The 13,274-nt window shown below is 49.5% G+C and overlaps 4 protein-coding genes across 5 annotated transcripts; 2 read left to right on the top strand and 2 right to left on the bottom strand.

The window, feature by feature from the left end:
* Window positions 1-1,028: 1,028 nt before the first annotated feature.
* Window positions 1,029-2,006, bottom strand: LOC136460827 (uncharacterized). The gene is made up of 2 exons (XM_066460384.1): window positions 1,511-2,006; window positions 1,029-1,062 (listed from the first exon to the last, which is right to left on the bottom strand). The coding sequence occupies exons 1-2, from the start codon at window positions 1,924-1,926 to the stop codon at window positions 1,029-1,031; spliced, it is 450 nt and encodes a 149-aa protein (XP_066316481.1). The 5' UTR covers window positions 1,927-2,006.
* Window positions 2,007-5,008: 3,002 nt separating this feature from the next.
* LOC136458636 (uncharacterized) lies at window positions 5,009-9,741 on the top strand. 2 transcript variants are annotated; one of them, XR_010760031.1, is made up of 3 exons: window positions 5,009-6,679; window positions 6,754-7,585; window positions 7,782-9,741. XR_010760031.1 is itself a non-coding variant. In XM_066458572.1 (2 exons), the coding sequence occupies exons 1-2, from the start codon at window positions 6,368-6,370 to the stop codon at window positions 7,255-7,257; spliced, it is 816 nt and encodes a 271-aa protein (XP_066314669.1). In that variant the 5' UTR covers window positions 5,009-6,367; the 3' UTR covers window positions 7,258-9,741. The 2 variants fall into 2 exon arrangements, 1 of the variants encoding a protein (XP_066314669.1); XM_066458572.1 differs by having other exon boundaries at window positions 6,754-9,741.
* LOC136460826 (uncharacterized) lies at window positions 8,468-10,566 on the top strand. The gene is made up of 4 exons (XM_066460383.1): window positions 8,468-9,197; window positions 9,280-9,567; window positions 9,996-10,125; window positions 10,473-10,566. The coding sequence occupies exons 1-4, from the start codon at window positions 8,468-8,470 to the stop codon at window positions 10,564-10,566; spliced, it is 1,242 nt and encodes a 413-aa protein (XP_066316480.1).
* A 1,416-nt stretch (window positions 10,567-11,982) lies between these two features.
* LOC136458637 (3'-5' exonuclease-like) lies at window positions 11,983-12,901 on the bottom strand. The gene has a single exon (XM_066458573.1). It carries the CDS (start codon window positions 12,811-12,813, stop codon window positions 12,205-12,207), a length of 609 nt encoding a protein of 202 aa, XP_066314670.1. The 5' UTR covers window positions 12,814-12,901; the 3' UTR covers window positions 11,983-12,204.
* Window positions 12,902-13,274: the final 373 nt, after the last annotated feature.

The following is a 13,274-nucleotide window of genomic DNA, read 5'->3' as shown; positions in this document are numbered from 1 at the left end:
TGGCACAACGGCACCACCAAAATTAGTGCTGAACACTAGTCAAGTTACCAGGGCATGACCAAAGTTTAGCTTGGCACCCGAGGGTACGAACCAAACGTGCGTCTAAGCTTGTGGGATTGAATTGTCATTAGGATCACACATGAGAATTTGGGAATGCGGGGTTTAAAATAAAAGCCTTGATTTACTTCGCAAATCGTACGGCACACATTTGCATGAAGCTCATTTTATATACAATTACTGTTATTATCATTACAAGAATATAATCAATCAGACCATGCGTCGCTAAAGAACTAGCGATCCACTGTACAGCAAAAGTGCCATGCAATCGCAATGTGACTCACTAATTTGTGACACACAAAACATACTTTCAGGTTTCAGCTATATACGATTATCACCAAGACATTTGTCATGGGTACATTTATACACGCACAGAAAATATGAACTGTAGGGTCAGGAAGTGAACTACTCTTTACAACTTGGCGGATGTGCACATTTAAAAACAGTAGAAGGAGGTCGCTTGTATTCAGGTATGCTTGAGGGATCAACTGGCCGGACCTCACCGGGCTGAAAAAATAAGCTGCTATGCCTGCAGAAGTGGCATCAAACAGTTAAGACATGGTTCCCTTCAAGACTTCAGGTAGCAACAGTACCTGAAGACCGTTTATGTGCGTAAACATTATATGAACAAATCAAAATTATCTGACCCAAGTTATGTTTAAGAGTAAGAAAAGTTTCCTAAGAACCAAATGAAGAATGTGAAGTGTTGTTCACCAGAGAAAGACTTGAATACCAAGTGCAATACCGAATAGTACACTAGAGTTAGTCAGGTTACTACTTTTTACTGTGCCTTCGAAGGTCAAGCCCAATTAATCCAGCTTGAAGGATTGACAAGTTGTCAGAATCTGGAGAGACAATGACAACAGTTTCCCCTGAGTACTGAGTCTCCAGTATTGACATGAGCTGCGTCACCCGAACAAATACTTCTGCTACGCTCTCATTTGGAGTACCATCACTGATAGGAGGCGGCTTCATGTCAGGAGAAATGTTATCTGACGCATACACCTAATGCAGCCATCATGCCAAGAAAAGCATACTTCAGTCAGAATAGGGGTAAATTTGTTGCAAAAACTCTCTAATGTTAGAGCATGCAGCTCAATTAAAGTAATTGAAAAGTAGGAATCCATTATCTTAGGAGGATACACATTCGTAAAAAAATTGACTATTAATTCATGCCTAGTAAGCCCAGCATTTTTATGTATCTGCTGAAATTCCATTATCGCTATTTAATTTGGCAGTGTAAAAAAGCATTAATCATTGATCTGACAATAGTTTGGTTCATGATGAAGCAAGTAAGCCAACATCTGAACCTGAAAAGATACTGTATCCTTGCTGTCTTGTAACAAGAAACATTATACGGCTCTGTTCGGCTAGCGGACATGGTACACTATTTTTCTGTCACAGTAAATCAGCCGTACATGTCAGCCCAAGCTCATACACCAGCCGAACTGACCCGCGCGGCTGCGTGACGGACGGCCATATCCAGCAGTCGTCCTCGCACGCGCCGAGGCGCTGGAGCTCGAGCGCGGCGCGCGCCGTCTGGTGGAGCCCCACGGGGGAGAGGCCGCTGTCGACGGAGGTCTTGGCGACCGGGTTGGTGCGGAGGAGGCCCTGCCCCTCGTACACGGACTCACCCGCGCGCACCAGAAAGTAGCGGTTCGCCAGCCGCGGCGGGGGCATGCGGAACAGCCCGCGCGCCGACGCAGGCAAGGGGGCGGGCGCCATCGGGAGGGTCAGCGCCGCCGGGAGAAGGAGGAGATCACGGCGGCGGAGAGAGGTGACGGCGACGCGTTGTGGCCCGGGAGGTAGCGGTGGCGCGGAGGAGACTAGCGGCGAGGATGGAGCGGAGGAGCGCGCGGGGGCCTGCATTGCCGTCTGCGCTCTGGACGACGCACGTGCGCTCGGCTCAACGGAGCATCCGTGGCCGGGGCGAATGCGAGAGGAGTAAAATATCCAACTAGTTGGGCCGGCCCGATGTTTACTGGTGCAGGCCGGAAAAGTTTTCCAGTGAACATTGGGCGGCTCATCTGCTAAAGATCACTTCCCCTAAAAAAAACCTGCTAAAGATCACTAGTCCTTGAGGGTTCCCCTTATAAAAAACTAGTCCTTGAGGGTGGAAGAAAATACAACGCGACATTCTAGATCCATCAGAAATGTATTAATCAAGTTTAAAAGAATAAATGTATTAATCAAACAATAGTAATTAATTTTAGAAATGCACCTTTCAATAATTTGCTTATATCAATGTAGTCTTCAATAATACAATCTTCTTTTTTTGTTTGGGAAGGAGGATGAAGTGTGTGTACTCTCTTAACATTTACAATCCAAGTTTTGGCAATGCTCCTTGGAATACAGAACAGTTCGGATCAGTGACTCCTTTGAAAGGTACAAAGTCCAAACAATACTAGACGATGGATTGAATTGACCTTAGTGGAATATAAAGCCAGAACAGAACATATGATATTACCATCTTTTATAACTAACTACAATAGTTTTGGACCACAATAACATAAGGGCCCATTTGGTTGATTGATGTCGTAGTCTGCAAAGCTACCGATGAAGTTCCATTGCCAACATTCAGCGGGCCTGTAGATAATTTATAGTCTAACGATACTAATTTGGTATCATAAATTTTAGCGCTCTTTTCTGTAAATTTAGGTTACAGCGTATCAAATGACAACTACTGATGAGCACATTGTGAAAAATAGTTTATAATGTATCTAATGATACTAACTTGACTCCATAAATTTTTAGAGTTCTTTTCTATAAATTTGTTCTTACTTTAAAAAGAAGGGCCGAGGATCGTCTGCGCGGTGGAGGCGCTCCGCGCATGGAGGGGGCACGAGTCATGCCGACCAGCATAGTGAATCGGAAGGAGCCCGCACTAGCCATCGAGGTACGCCTCCATGGCCGCCAGACCACAGGAAGTGGGGCACCCATCACCGGGGCGGCAAAGGACACGGTCCCTGTCCTCCCGACGCCGGAAGCGAACGACGAAATCATCCGGGTCGTGGCAACTAACCTCCGCATCATACGTCGTCAGGTCAAACCGCTTGAGGAGGTAGCGGCTGACCATGGCGGGTGACACCGCGGGCCTAGTGCCACCGACAGCAGTGACGAGGGCAAGGCCGAGTGCGTCCTCAGCCGCCTGCAACTCCGCAGACCGCAGGATGACGATGAACTCAGTGCGACGTAGGCGACCCAGGCGGTCACCAGGAGGCTCCCCCGCGGCGGCTACCAGGGGCGCTCCCCAAGGGGGGCGGGGACTCAACCGGGGGCCGAGGGGGCGGAGTCGGCGGGGCGCAACACCTAGGCACGGACAGGGAGCGGCCAATCAAGACCGAATGTGTGGATGCCGTGCCCACGGACCCCGCACGCGGATGTCGCTGGCAGGTCGGCGCGCAGCGACCCTCCGACTGTGACCCGCACGCGGCGGCGAGTGGGCCCGCTTGCCTCTGCCCCGCTGAAGGGTCAGGCAAACGAGCGATGGCCCTCCTGGTGGCAATTGAAGCACCGTGCTGGGAAGACACAATCCCGCTTGACATAATTGGCAGCAAGACAGTTGAAGCAAAGCCCCTGCAGCTCGACGGGGACCGGCCGCGACTCCCTCAGCAGTGAGCGACGGTGCCACCGACGTCGGCTGCGAACCTCGTAGAACCCGTCTGCATCCGGCACCGCGAGGGCGCGAGCGGGGCGCGCAGACGGAGAAGTGCGACGACGCGGCGAGGTAGGCGGAGAGACGGCCATCGAGGTGGCTTGAGGGTGTGCGCGCCTGGCCGCCGCCATGAACCCATCGACCACCCTGGGGCGACGACGGTGAAGGGGGCTCCGAGTCGGAGTAGCTCTCCGAGTCTGTGAATGACACACGTTCCCCCTGGAAGGAGGCGGAGGGGCTCCCAATGAGCGCGCCCACATCCGATAGGAGGCCCGGCGACCCCACGCCCAGGGATCTCAGGGAGGGAAGCTCCTCATCGGCCTCGTCAGCCCAAGAGCGGCGGGAGGGGGAACCGTTGTCCATGGACGCCTATCAGCAGTCACCACTCGCCGTCGCCGCCTCGCCGAAGCCCAGAGGTCGCCGGATCCACACGCTGTCCTATCCCGTCGGTGGAGAAGCGTTGTCCCGTATGTGGAGAAGGAAGAATAACTCGCCGGTAGGGCCGCTGGCTCCCGCAGAGGCTCGTCGCCGGCGGCCGCTGAGCGACGGCGCTGCTCCTCACGGCGTTGGGCGGCGGCGGCGCTGCTTCATTCCAGCCATAGAAATCAGCATGCAAATTCTCTCTCTGTGTGTGTGTGACCTTGGTGGATTGTAGTTGGCCAAATCTATTGATTATATTGATTGCATTATGTTTTATGCCATAAAAAGATGTGACGGTTTGGAATCTCTACTGGATAAAAGTTGTAGTAGTATTTGCAGCTTAACATGAACTTATTATACCTAAACATTTTGCCATTTGTCTCTATTTTACAGCTTAACATAGTACCTAGGAGGCTAGGATTATGTAGCAACAATTTATCCATAACTAAACTTTTACCAACTTCAAGTTATTGCACGCTAATATGATTATTATACCCCGAACTAACATAAGCATATTTGTTCCTATTATGTACAGAAGCTCAAAAGAAGCTATAGCTCCGTTCGGCAGGTAGAAATCGCGGCTGGTTTCGGCTGAAGGCTGAATGGGCCTTCTGGCCCAGCGTCTCTAGCTGTTCGGCTGAACTACAAGTAATCAGCTCGCGCCTCGTCAGTGTCCCCCTCTCGCATTCCCCCGCGCGGCTCTAGGGTTCGCCACTCCCACTTGTTGCTCCCGCCGCTAACGTGCTGCATTGCTCGCCCGCATTGTGCTTTCCCGATTCGCCGTCCCGTCCCCGTCCCCCTCTCGCCGGATCCGCATTCGCCCCCGCCCGCCCGCCCGCCGTCCTTGTCCCGTCCCTGTCCCCCTCTCGGTGCGGTCTTGCCCTACCAGATCCACCGCGTCGTACTCGCCGTGGTGCCGAACAGATCCTGCCCGTTCGTCGGCTGCGGACTCACCTCCAACCACTCCGGTACGAGGCTTACTTCCCCCTCCTTTTTCGTATGTTCGTGACGTTCCGTTGTAGCCACCGGATCCGTCACCTTTACCTGTTTCCTCTTCCCCGGCAGCGCTAGATCCGGTACGTAGGCGACTGTCTCATTAGGGCTGAAGTTCCAGATCTGCTTCGTTAGGGCTGATGTTCCTGCTCCCAAGTTTGGATGCCTTAGTAGAGCCGGATTGGTATGGTCACATAGCCCTTGCACATCCGTTTCATTGCGTGTTAGCATAAATGCCATTTTCTGTTATTGTTTCCATTTAAACTTTCCTCTAGTTCATCATGCAGTCCAATGTTCGATGAGTTGTATGCGTGTAAATCTGATATTTCAGCTTACGGCTTAAGAATAATGCATCAATGAATGAATGACATGGTCTTCCTCATATTTCCTCTCTCACTAGAAGTCAACATAGCATACTTGTCAAGGATATCACGTCAGTTAATTTGAGCATACTTGTTACTGCCAATGATGTTTTGGAAAAGCTATGCTGCGATGATTATTTGCTTGCTTTTCAACTAAGGCATGAGAATTACATTGTGATTCTTCTGTACTTTCTTATTTGCTGAGGCTTTGGGAATTATGCTATGATGAATTACATTTTCCCTATAAATGAGGCTTTCTGCGTATGCTGCTCTTTCTTCTAAGTTGAGTTGATGCTGATACTGGACAATGTCGTTGGGGGTGCAATGCTGTGCTTTTGTTTTCGTTTTCCTCTTGCTGCTGCTGGACAATGATTAGCTTCCTCCTTGTACTTTTGCTGACAATCTTCATGTGTTGCATTTCCTTGGTTGTCCATGGTGTCAGGAACATGTTAGGCAGCTTGAGTGTTAGCGATAGCAACACTCAACATTATACATTTTATCAGCAGTATCTTTACCTTGCCTCTTATTGATACAAAATATGTTGTCAGTCCAGTTGGCACACATTTTGCATACTTAATTTAGACAATGATGCGGGATTACTTTGGTTCACATACAGCTCTAACATATTCACATGTTTGTCATGTAGTTGTGCTCTTTCAAAGTCTATATACTGGCACCGTCGTCAACAGGTTCCTGCTCCCCACCAGAATCCCCTCGGTACAACTTGCGTTCCAAGCGAGTCAAGCGTGAATCCAAGGCAAGTATACAATTATGTCCATTGCATCGTGTTTGAGGTCACCCATGCATTACTTTAGGTTTTTTTGTGGTACAATTACTATGTCCAGCCACAAACGACAATAGCCCTTACACGTTCCAACAGATGGCTCCAAAGCGTGCAAGTTGGCCCAAGGAAGACACCAAGCTGTTGCTGGAGCTTTGTCTTCAAGAGAAGGAAAAGTTTAACTTCAATCAGCAGGGTCTCACCATAGCTGGCTGGCACAACATTTACAAGAACTTCCCCCAATTTGATAAGAAACAATGCAACAACAAGCTTCAATACCTAAAAAAAGCTTATCTGACGTGGAAAGATGGTCTGACAGCCACCGGACTTGGGAGGAACCCACGTACGGGCGCCATTGATGCTGACTCGGAGTACTGGGAAACTCAAGAAGGTTCCCAGCCCGTTCCATCGGTACGTTAGCTTGTTAACAGCTCCAAATACATAGTTTACATTGTTTAACATTATGTCCTCTTGTTTTTTTGTAGGACGATAGTCAGGCTGAGGTACGACGTGGTAGCCAACCTCGTTTACTGGCCGAACTAGAGGCACTGTTTGGGGACCGCAACCGGAACACGGGCTGCTTCGTGTCCGCTGGTGGTATCAGGGAATCAACACCTCCTGCTGCTGTGCGCCAGCTAGACTTAGGCGGCCCATCCAGCTACCATTCGGGTTCAAAGAGGGACACCATGGACCATGTTGTCAACAGCCCAGAGAAGAAGAAGAATTGCAATATGGGGGAGTACATGGCCAGGTTGTCTGAGAGCATTGCTGCAAGGAGCACATCACGTGAAAGAGAGCGGACCCGTGAACAGGCGGAGGTTGATGAAGCTATGCAACTTTTACGAGAAGATGGTGTGCCATCCACTTCAGACGAGTTCTTCTTGGCAACGGTGCTGTTCAAGGACTCAGTGACCCGACGGGTCTTCAAGAACCTGCTGACAGCCGAAGAACGTATGGCTTGGCTGACATATCACAGGAACAACAAATAGTTCAGCTACTGGGATGTTGAGTTTGATGTGAAGCAACGGTGGCATTTGAGTGTCGTCTTTCGTCCTTTACATTCAATGTTGTCCTAGTTGTGTTGATGTTTCTGTCTTGTAACGAGGCCTGTGGCCAAAAACCATGTGTCGTACTATTTTTCCCGAACTCGTTATAAGTTGTTTGATGTGATGTATTTGTTTCATCTGCCTGAGATTATTTGGTTCTTGAAGCTAACAAATATTTCATTTGTATTTGAACAAATCATAACGGGTTACATGTATTGCAGGTACGTGCGGGACTGCTTGTAGAGGTACTCAGTGATCCGTGAGCTTGAAGGTGTGCATGCCTTCTTTTGGACTGATTATTGTTTCAGTGATCCACGAGTTTTACATGCTTTCTACTCACTGCTGTGAAAACTGAAATTCAGGCTGCACTTGTTAGTAGTTGTTACTTATAGAACTTACAGAACTATGAATGAAGGCTGAAGCCCGAGGGCATAGACAACTTAAACCTTTCTCATTATTGTTTTCAGGAGATAGGGTCAAGTACATTGGAGCATCGGTGGTTCTTGAAGCAGATAATAGGTACCTGTTGGAAGTTATGTATTCTCATTTTGGTTTTATGAACCACCTGTCTTTTGAAATCTTTTTCATTGCTATCTTTGGATCTGTCTAGTCTCTCTACTTGCTGCCTATTCTCTTCCAGAACAGAACCGATCACATTGTTCCAATGATCTATGGCTCCCTGCATTTGAGTATCACCTTTTCAATCATCATTCTGGTGATGATCTTTTTCCAGCTGCTCCATTCTGCCAGTATTCTAGCACTTAGATGTCAGAATCTCCGTAGCCACCCGCAGTATGGTGTTGATGCCGTTTACGAGCATGTCCCTGTCCACCTCTGCATATATACCTGTCCAATAGCGCATAAGAGTGCTAGCATAGCAAATTATCTCAATAGAGTTCTGAAACTTTTTTCCCATCAAAGCACACCTGAAGTGACACATACATAGGACTGCCCATCCAATTCCTCTTGATCAAATTATCTTTTGTTAAGATGGCACAGCATCATTCTTAGTTAGCCCATTACACAAGGATTTAATGAAAAAATAGTAAATGTTATTTGTGCACATATTTAACTCTGAGTGTATTCAGCATTCAGTTTATATTTTATGTGCCAACGATGGTTTATATTTGTCCAGTTGGCAGCCTATTTGAAGATGGACAACAGCGACGAGGAAAGTCAGAATTCAAGTGAAAACAGCTTCAACGAGGTGGTTTCTGCAGCTATGGCTGCAGGCTATGCATTTGCGCACATGCTGCAGGAACCAGCACTAGGTAACCATGTTTTCTCAGTGCCTGAACTTACTGGAAGACAGTGGGTAGATAAGTTGTCAGATGCTGGTAGGTGCTATGAAAACTGCCGAATGCGGCCTGAAAATTTGGTTAGGTTGCATAGCATACTACGTGACACCTATGGGCTAAAAGGCAGTAGGGAGCTTGAATCAATTGAAGCTTTAGCCATGTTTCTATGGGCATGTGGTACAAATCAATGCCAGAGGCAAATGCATGAGAGATTTAGAAGGGGGTTGGGGACATGTAGCAAGGTATTTTCCCATGTTCTAGCTGCCATGACTAGATTTGCAGATGACGTACTTAGGCCTAGGGACACTAGTTATTCAGGAAAGCCGACTGTATTGGTGGAGTACACGCCGTTTTTTGATGGCTGCATAGGCGCCATGGATGGCACTCACATAGATGTCATAGTTGATCAAGGAGTCCGTGATGACCACATTAATAGGAAAGGGAGGACAACCCAAAATGTGGTTGCAGTCTGTGACTTCGACATGAGGTTCACGTATATCGGGGCGGGGACAGAGGGTTCCGCCCATGATATGCGGGTGAAAAGAAAGGCTGATGCCGATGCATCTTTCCCACATCCACCGTTAGGTTAGTTGAACTTAGTCGGTTTGGTTGTTTCATGCTGGAGCTTATTCAACATGGACTGATATCAAGCTTTGAATTTGTTAAGGCCGCTATTACTTGGTGGACTCCGGTTACGCACTTCGCCCCGGGTATCTGACGCCGTATCCAAATAAGAGGTACTGGGTGAAGGAGTTCCAGACTAGGGGGCCTTCTGATGCCCAGGAGTTGTTCAACCGGCACCATTCCAAGTTGCGTAATGTCATAGAAAGAACATTTGGAGCAGCGAAAGCTAAGTGGCAGATGTTGAAAGGCATACCTCACTATCAGGGGACCAAGCCAACCCAGATAATTATTGCTCTCTGTGCATTGCACAACTACGTGCATGAGCTGGAGGGTCAGCACCAACCACGGCGGGTTATGTAGGCGCCGGACCTTGGCCCGTTGAGTCAAGTGGTTCCTATGGCCTTGGGAGATCCTAATGACATGGAACAGGTCCGTGAGTGGATAACATATGGGCTTGGACTCCTTGGGAAGACAATGTAAGTGAATCATTTATGGTTTGTGGATGTTATCAGTGAAGTCATGCACATTTACTTTTGTTTGCGTAGTGTGCGGCTAATGAGGATACATACACATGCAGGTGAAGGAAGTGAAGTCATGGTGCGCTGGGATCAGATGAAGCTGCTTGGCTCTCACCTAGTGCCTTCCTGTACTGCTGCTAGGATCAGATTTCATAACCTTCTTGTTCTTGTTAACTATTAGTCTGAACACTGTTTGATTATGAAGTCTTATTCTGCTATGTATTGTGTACGACATTCTCAGTGTTCTATTATGAGATTCTGAACTTCCCAGACAAAGAATTGTTCATGTTGTATTGGATTGTGGTCATACTTGCAATATCTGGCACCTACATTATGAAGATGATGATGATGCCATTTGGTTTATTGTTTCAGTATCTAACTTAATTAGTTTGTGTCAATTTGGAGGCATTTGAGTTGGTTACTTGATCATGTAACTTATATTTTGCATGCCTTAGTCCTTGTGGCACTGAAACTTTGGTAATTGATATTGTTTGCCTAGTCTTTGCAGACGTTTGATGAAGCTATCTCTGAGTTGGACACCCTTGGGGAGGAGTCATACAAAGATAGCACTCTGATCATGTAGCTCCTCAGGTACAACTTGACCCTTTGGACCTCTGACCTCACTGTATTTTCTTCTCCTAAAATAAACCTAACCTTTTAATCTGCTGCCTGTCTACTCTTCTTATCCGGTGATAAATTTTGTATCTTGTATGTGCAGGAGGAGGGTGCTGATGAGGGCAATTAGGCCTCCAAAGGCGATGCTGGCGAGAGGCAGCAATCTTCTGAGAGGGCATGTTGTTCCAGCCCAATGATTGTAGATGCTCTATGGTGTCAAAGCTGTGCTGTGCCATTGTACTGTTAATTATGGTGGTGTATTGAATGGCATTTCATTTGTGGAGTTGAATGATGTAGTAATGGAGCTTCCTGGTTGTAAAGAACATTTGATTTGTAGTGCAATGGCGTGGCTGCTGGTGTTTCAAATTGAAAAGCATTAAATGGTGTTTGAATTTGAACTGCATTAAATGCTGTCCGGCTGAACCTTGCTGGTGGCTGATTCAGGGCACTGTGCGCGTTGGCTGGAATTCAGCTGGAATTGTGACCAGCCGAACGGGGCCTATATGTGAAGCTTGGAAATGATATCTGTTTGAGACACATTTCCCACCTGATAGGTAATTTCTTTTGTGGTCATCACTTACGAGTATTGCCTGTAAGTTGCATTACATGAGCAGGATTTGTGACCGGCCCATCTTGGAGGTGCGTTCGTACTTCGTAGCGCTAGAGGGCCCGCCCAATAGGCGGCAGCGGACGGGACTCGAGTACCCGACCCTGAGCATTTCGGGCAGGAACCCACCACGATCGCAGCTTCGGTTGGTTGGTTCGTATCGTTGCTGGTTTATTTATGTGAGAGAGAAGTACTGCTGGCTGGTTTATGTAAATAGTATCCATAAGAGGGGGCTGACCAGCCAGCCCGCCCCAGCCGATCACGCCGTAGGGGACCCGTGCACGGCGTGGGCTGCCGCACCGGGCGCGTCGTCTCGCTCAACATCATCGGAGCCGACTGTACGTTGCACGCGACTCGGCTTCCTGTCAGGCTGTCACCACACTTCGGCGTCGACGGGCCGCACAACCTCACATGGCTCGAGGCCTTCAACGTGACGGGCCGGCGTGGCTACGCGCCGGGTTTGAGCCCACTTTCCAGTCCCTCGGGTCCCTGCGGTGGGCTGTGCGTGGGACGCCAATGCAGCAGTGATGGGGACGGGGTCGCCGTGGCCAAGGTCCGCAGGCGGCGAGGAGGACGAACGCAGCGCTCGAGGTTCATCCAGTCAATGACGAGGAGGAACTCAACGGCGGCGTCCCGATGGCAGGCCGCCTCTCACTGCTCCGCGGTGTCCCGCACCGCCTCGGCCCTCTTCCCTTCACTACCGTCAGTCCCGTGAATGGCTTCCGTTCCGCCGCATACCTCCCTCTCATCCCTTGCTGACTTGTTATTTTTCATTTTACCATCGCTACTGAGAGCCATTGGAACCCATTTGAACGCATGCGATGCCAGAAAAGTCACGGCGTGACTTGAAGTATGCAACTCACTAATCAGCAGAAGGTTTCGCGCAGTCCAGCCTCGATCGACAGAAAAGGCCCGAATCACACGCATGCTCAGAGCTCAATGCGACTCTGTACGCGAAAAAGCAGCGACAAGCCAGGAACGCAGCGTAGTTAAATCACTCCCCGACTGACCGTCTGATTAAATTCTCTTCGATCACAGAAACCCCTAAAACCTTGTAGGCTTGAAATTAAACAGTGGCAACAGATTAAAATGCAGCAATAACCAAATCTGAACACACTAGCACGAATTGTCTGGAAGCAAAGTAGAACGAACTAAACTAGGACAGGCTAGAATTAAGCAACGCGAGTTTACGGCAGTCACGGGCAGTAACAGCACTTCGCCGCGTCGATCAGTGCTCGCCGTCGAGCAGCCTGCGGGCGATCTCGAAAGAGACGAAGGCGTCGATGCAGGCGTACCTGATCTGCTCGTAGCTGAGGCAGTACGCGTCCCAGCGGCTCATGGTGACCCTCTGCGGCTTCACGAGGTCGACGCCCATGATGACTTGCACGAGGGCGCGCAGCCCCGCCTGGCGGAGGTCCGGGCGGTTCATCCGCTCCGCGGCGCGGCCGCGCAGGTCCACCGCGTTGGCCACCTGCAGGCCGTGGTCGTCGCTGAGCCGCTCCGCGTCCGCCTCCACGCCGACGCCGAAGAAGTGGATCCCGCGGTCGCCGAGGAACTCCGCCAGCGCGCCGGGGAGGTTGTCGGCGTGGAGGAGCTGGAAGATGAGGCAGCTGCGCTCGACGCAGAGCTGCAGTGTGGCCACCGGGTTCTGGTCCGCGCGGTAGCTTGGGCGCCACTCGACGTCGAGCCCGACGGTGATGTTGTAGCCGATGCCGCCGGGGCGGTGCACCGAGAGGATCTCCGCGATCCAGCGCTCCACGGCCTGGCCGGAGGATGTGACGGTGGTGGTGATCACGTCGTTGCCGAAGGTCACCGTGGTCACGTAGGTATCGGCCATTGGATGCCTCGTCTTCGTCTCTCTGGCTGCGGGCTGCGGCGCTCCTTTTCTCCTGCGCAAACGATTAGGGGGACTGGGGAAGAGGGGATTGGTTTGGGAACGGCTAATCGAACAAGTGCGGCGGCGGTGGAATAAAGGGCGAAGCGTGCCAGCGAAGAGTTACTTCGAGGAGAGATTTTTTTTTTTCAGTTTTGATGGAAATCTTATCTGTGAAGGTGAAATTTGATGGTAAATAAAACCTAGTAAAATCCCCTTCCTGCGGATCTCTTCCATAATTGGGAATTTTGTATCTACTAAATTCAACTTGTCTTTCTCTTCCCAAGCTCAAATTTGTAAATTCAACTTGTCTTTCTCTTCCCAAGCTCAAATTTGTTAAATTAGGGTTTCAAAGAACCCTTGCCTTAGGTTTTTGGTAGCAAGCCATACATAGATATACAGCCTGATTGTTTGGCTGTGGCTTA

Source organism: Miscanthus floridulus, chromosome 6, assembly GCF_019320115.1.
Source record: "Miscanthus floridulus cultivar M001 chromosome 6, ASM1932011v1, whole genome shotgun sequence".
NCBI lineage: Eukaryota > Viridiplantae > Streptophyta > Magnoliopsida > Poales > Poaceae > Miscanthus > Miscanthus floridulus.
The sequence above is the reverse complement of the archived record's forward strand: the minus strand, read 5'-3'. Positions and strand labels throughout refer to the sequence as shown.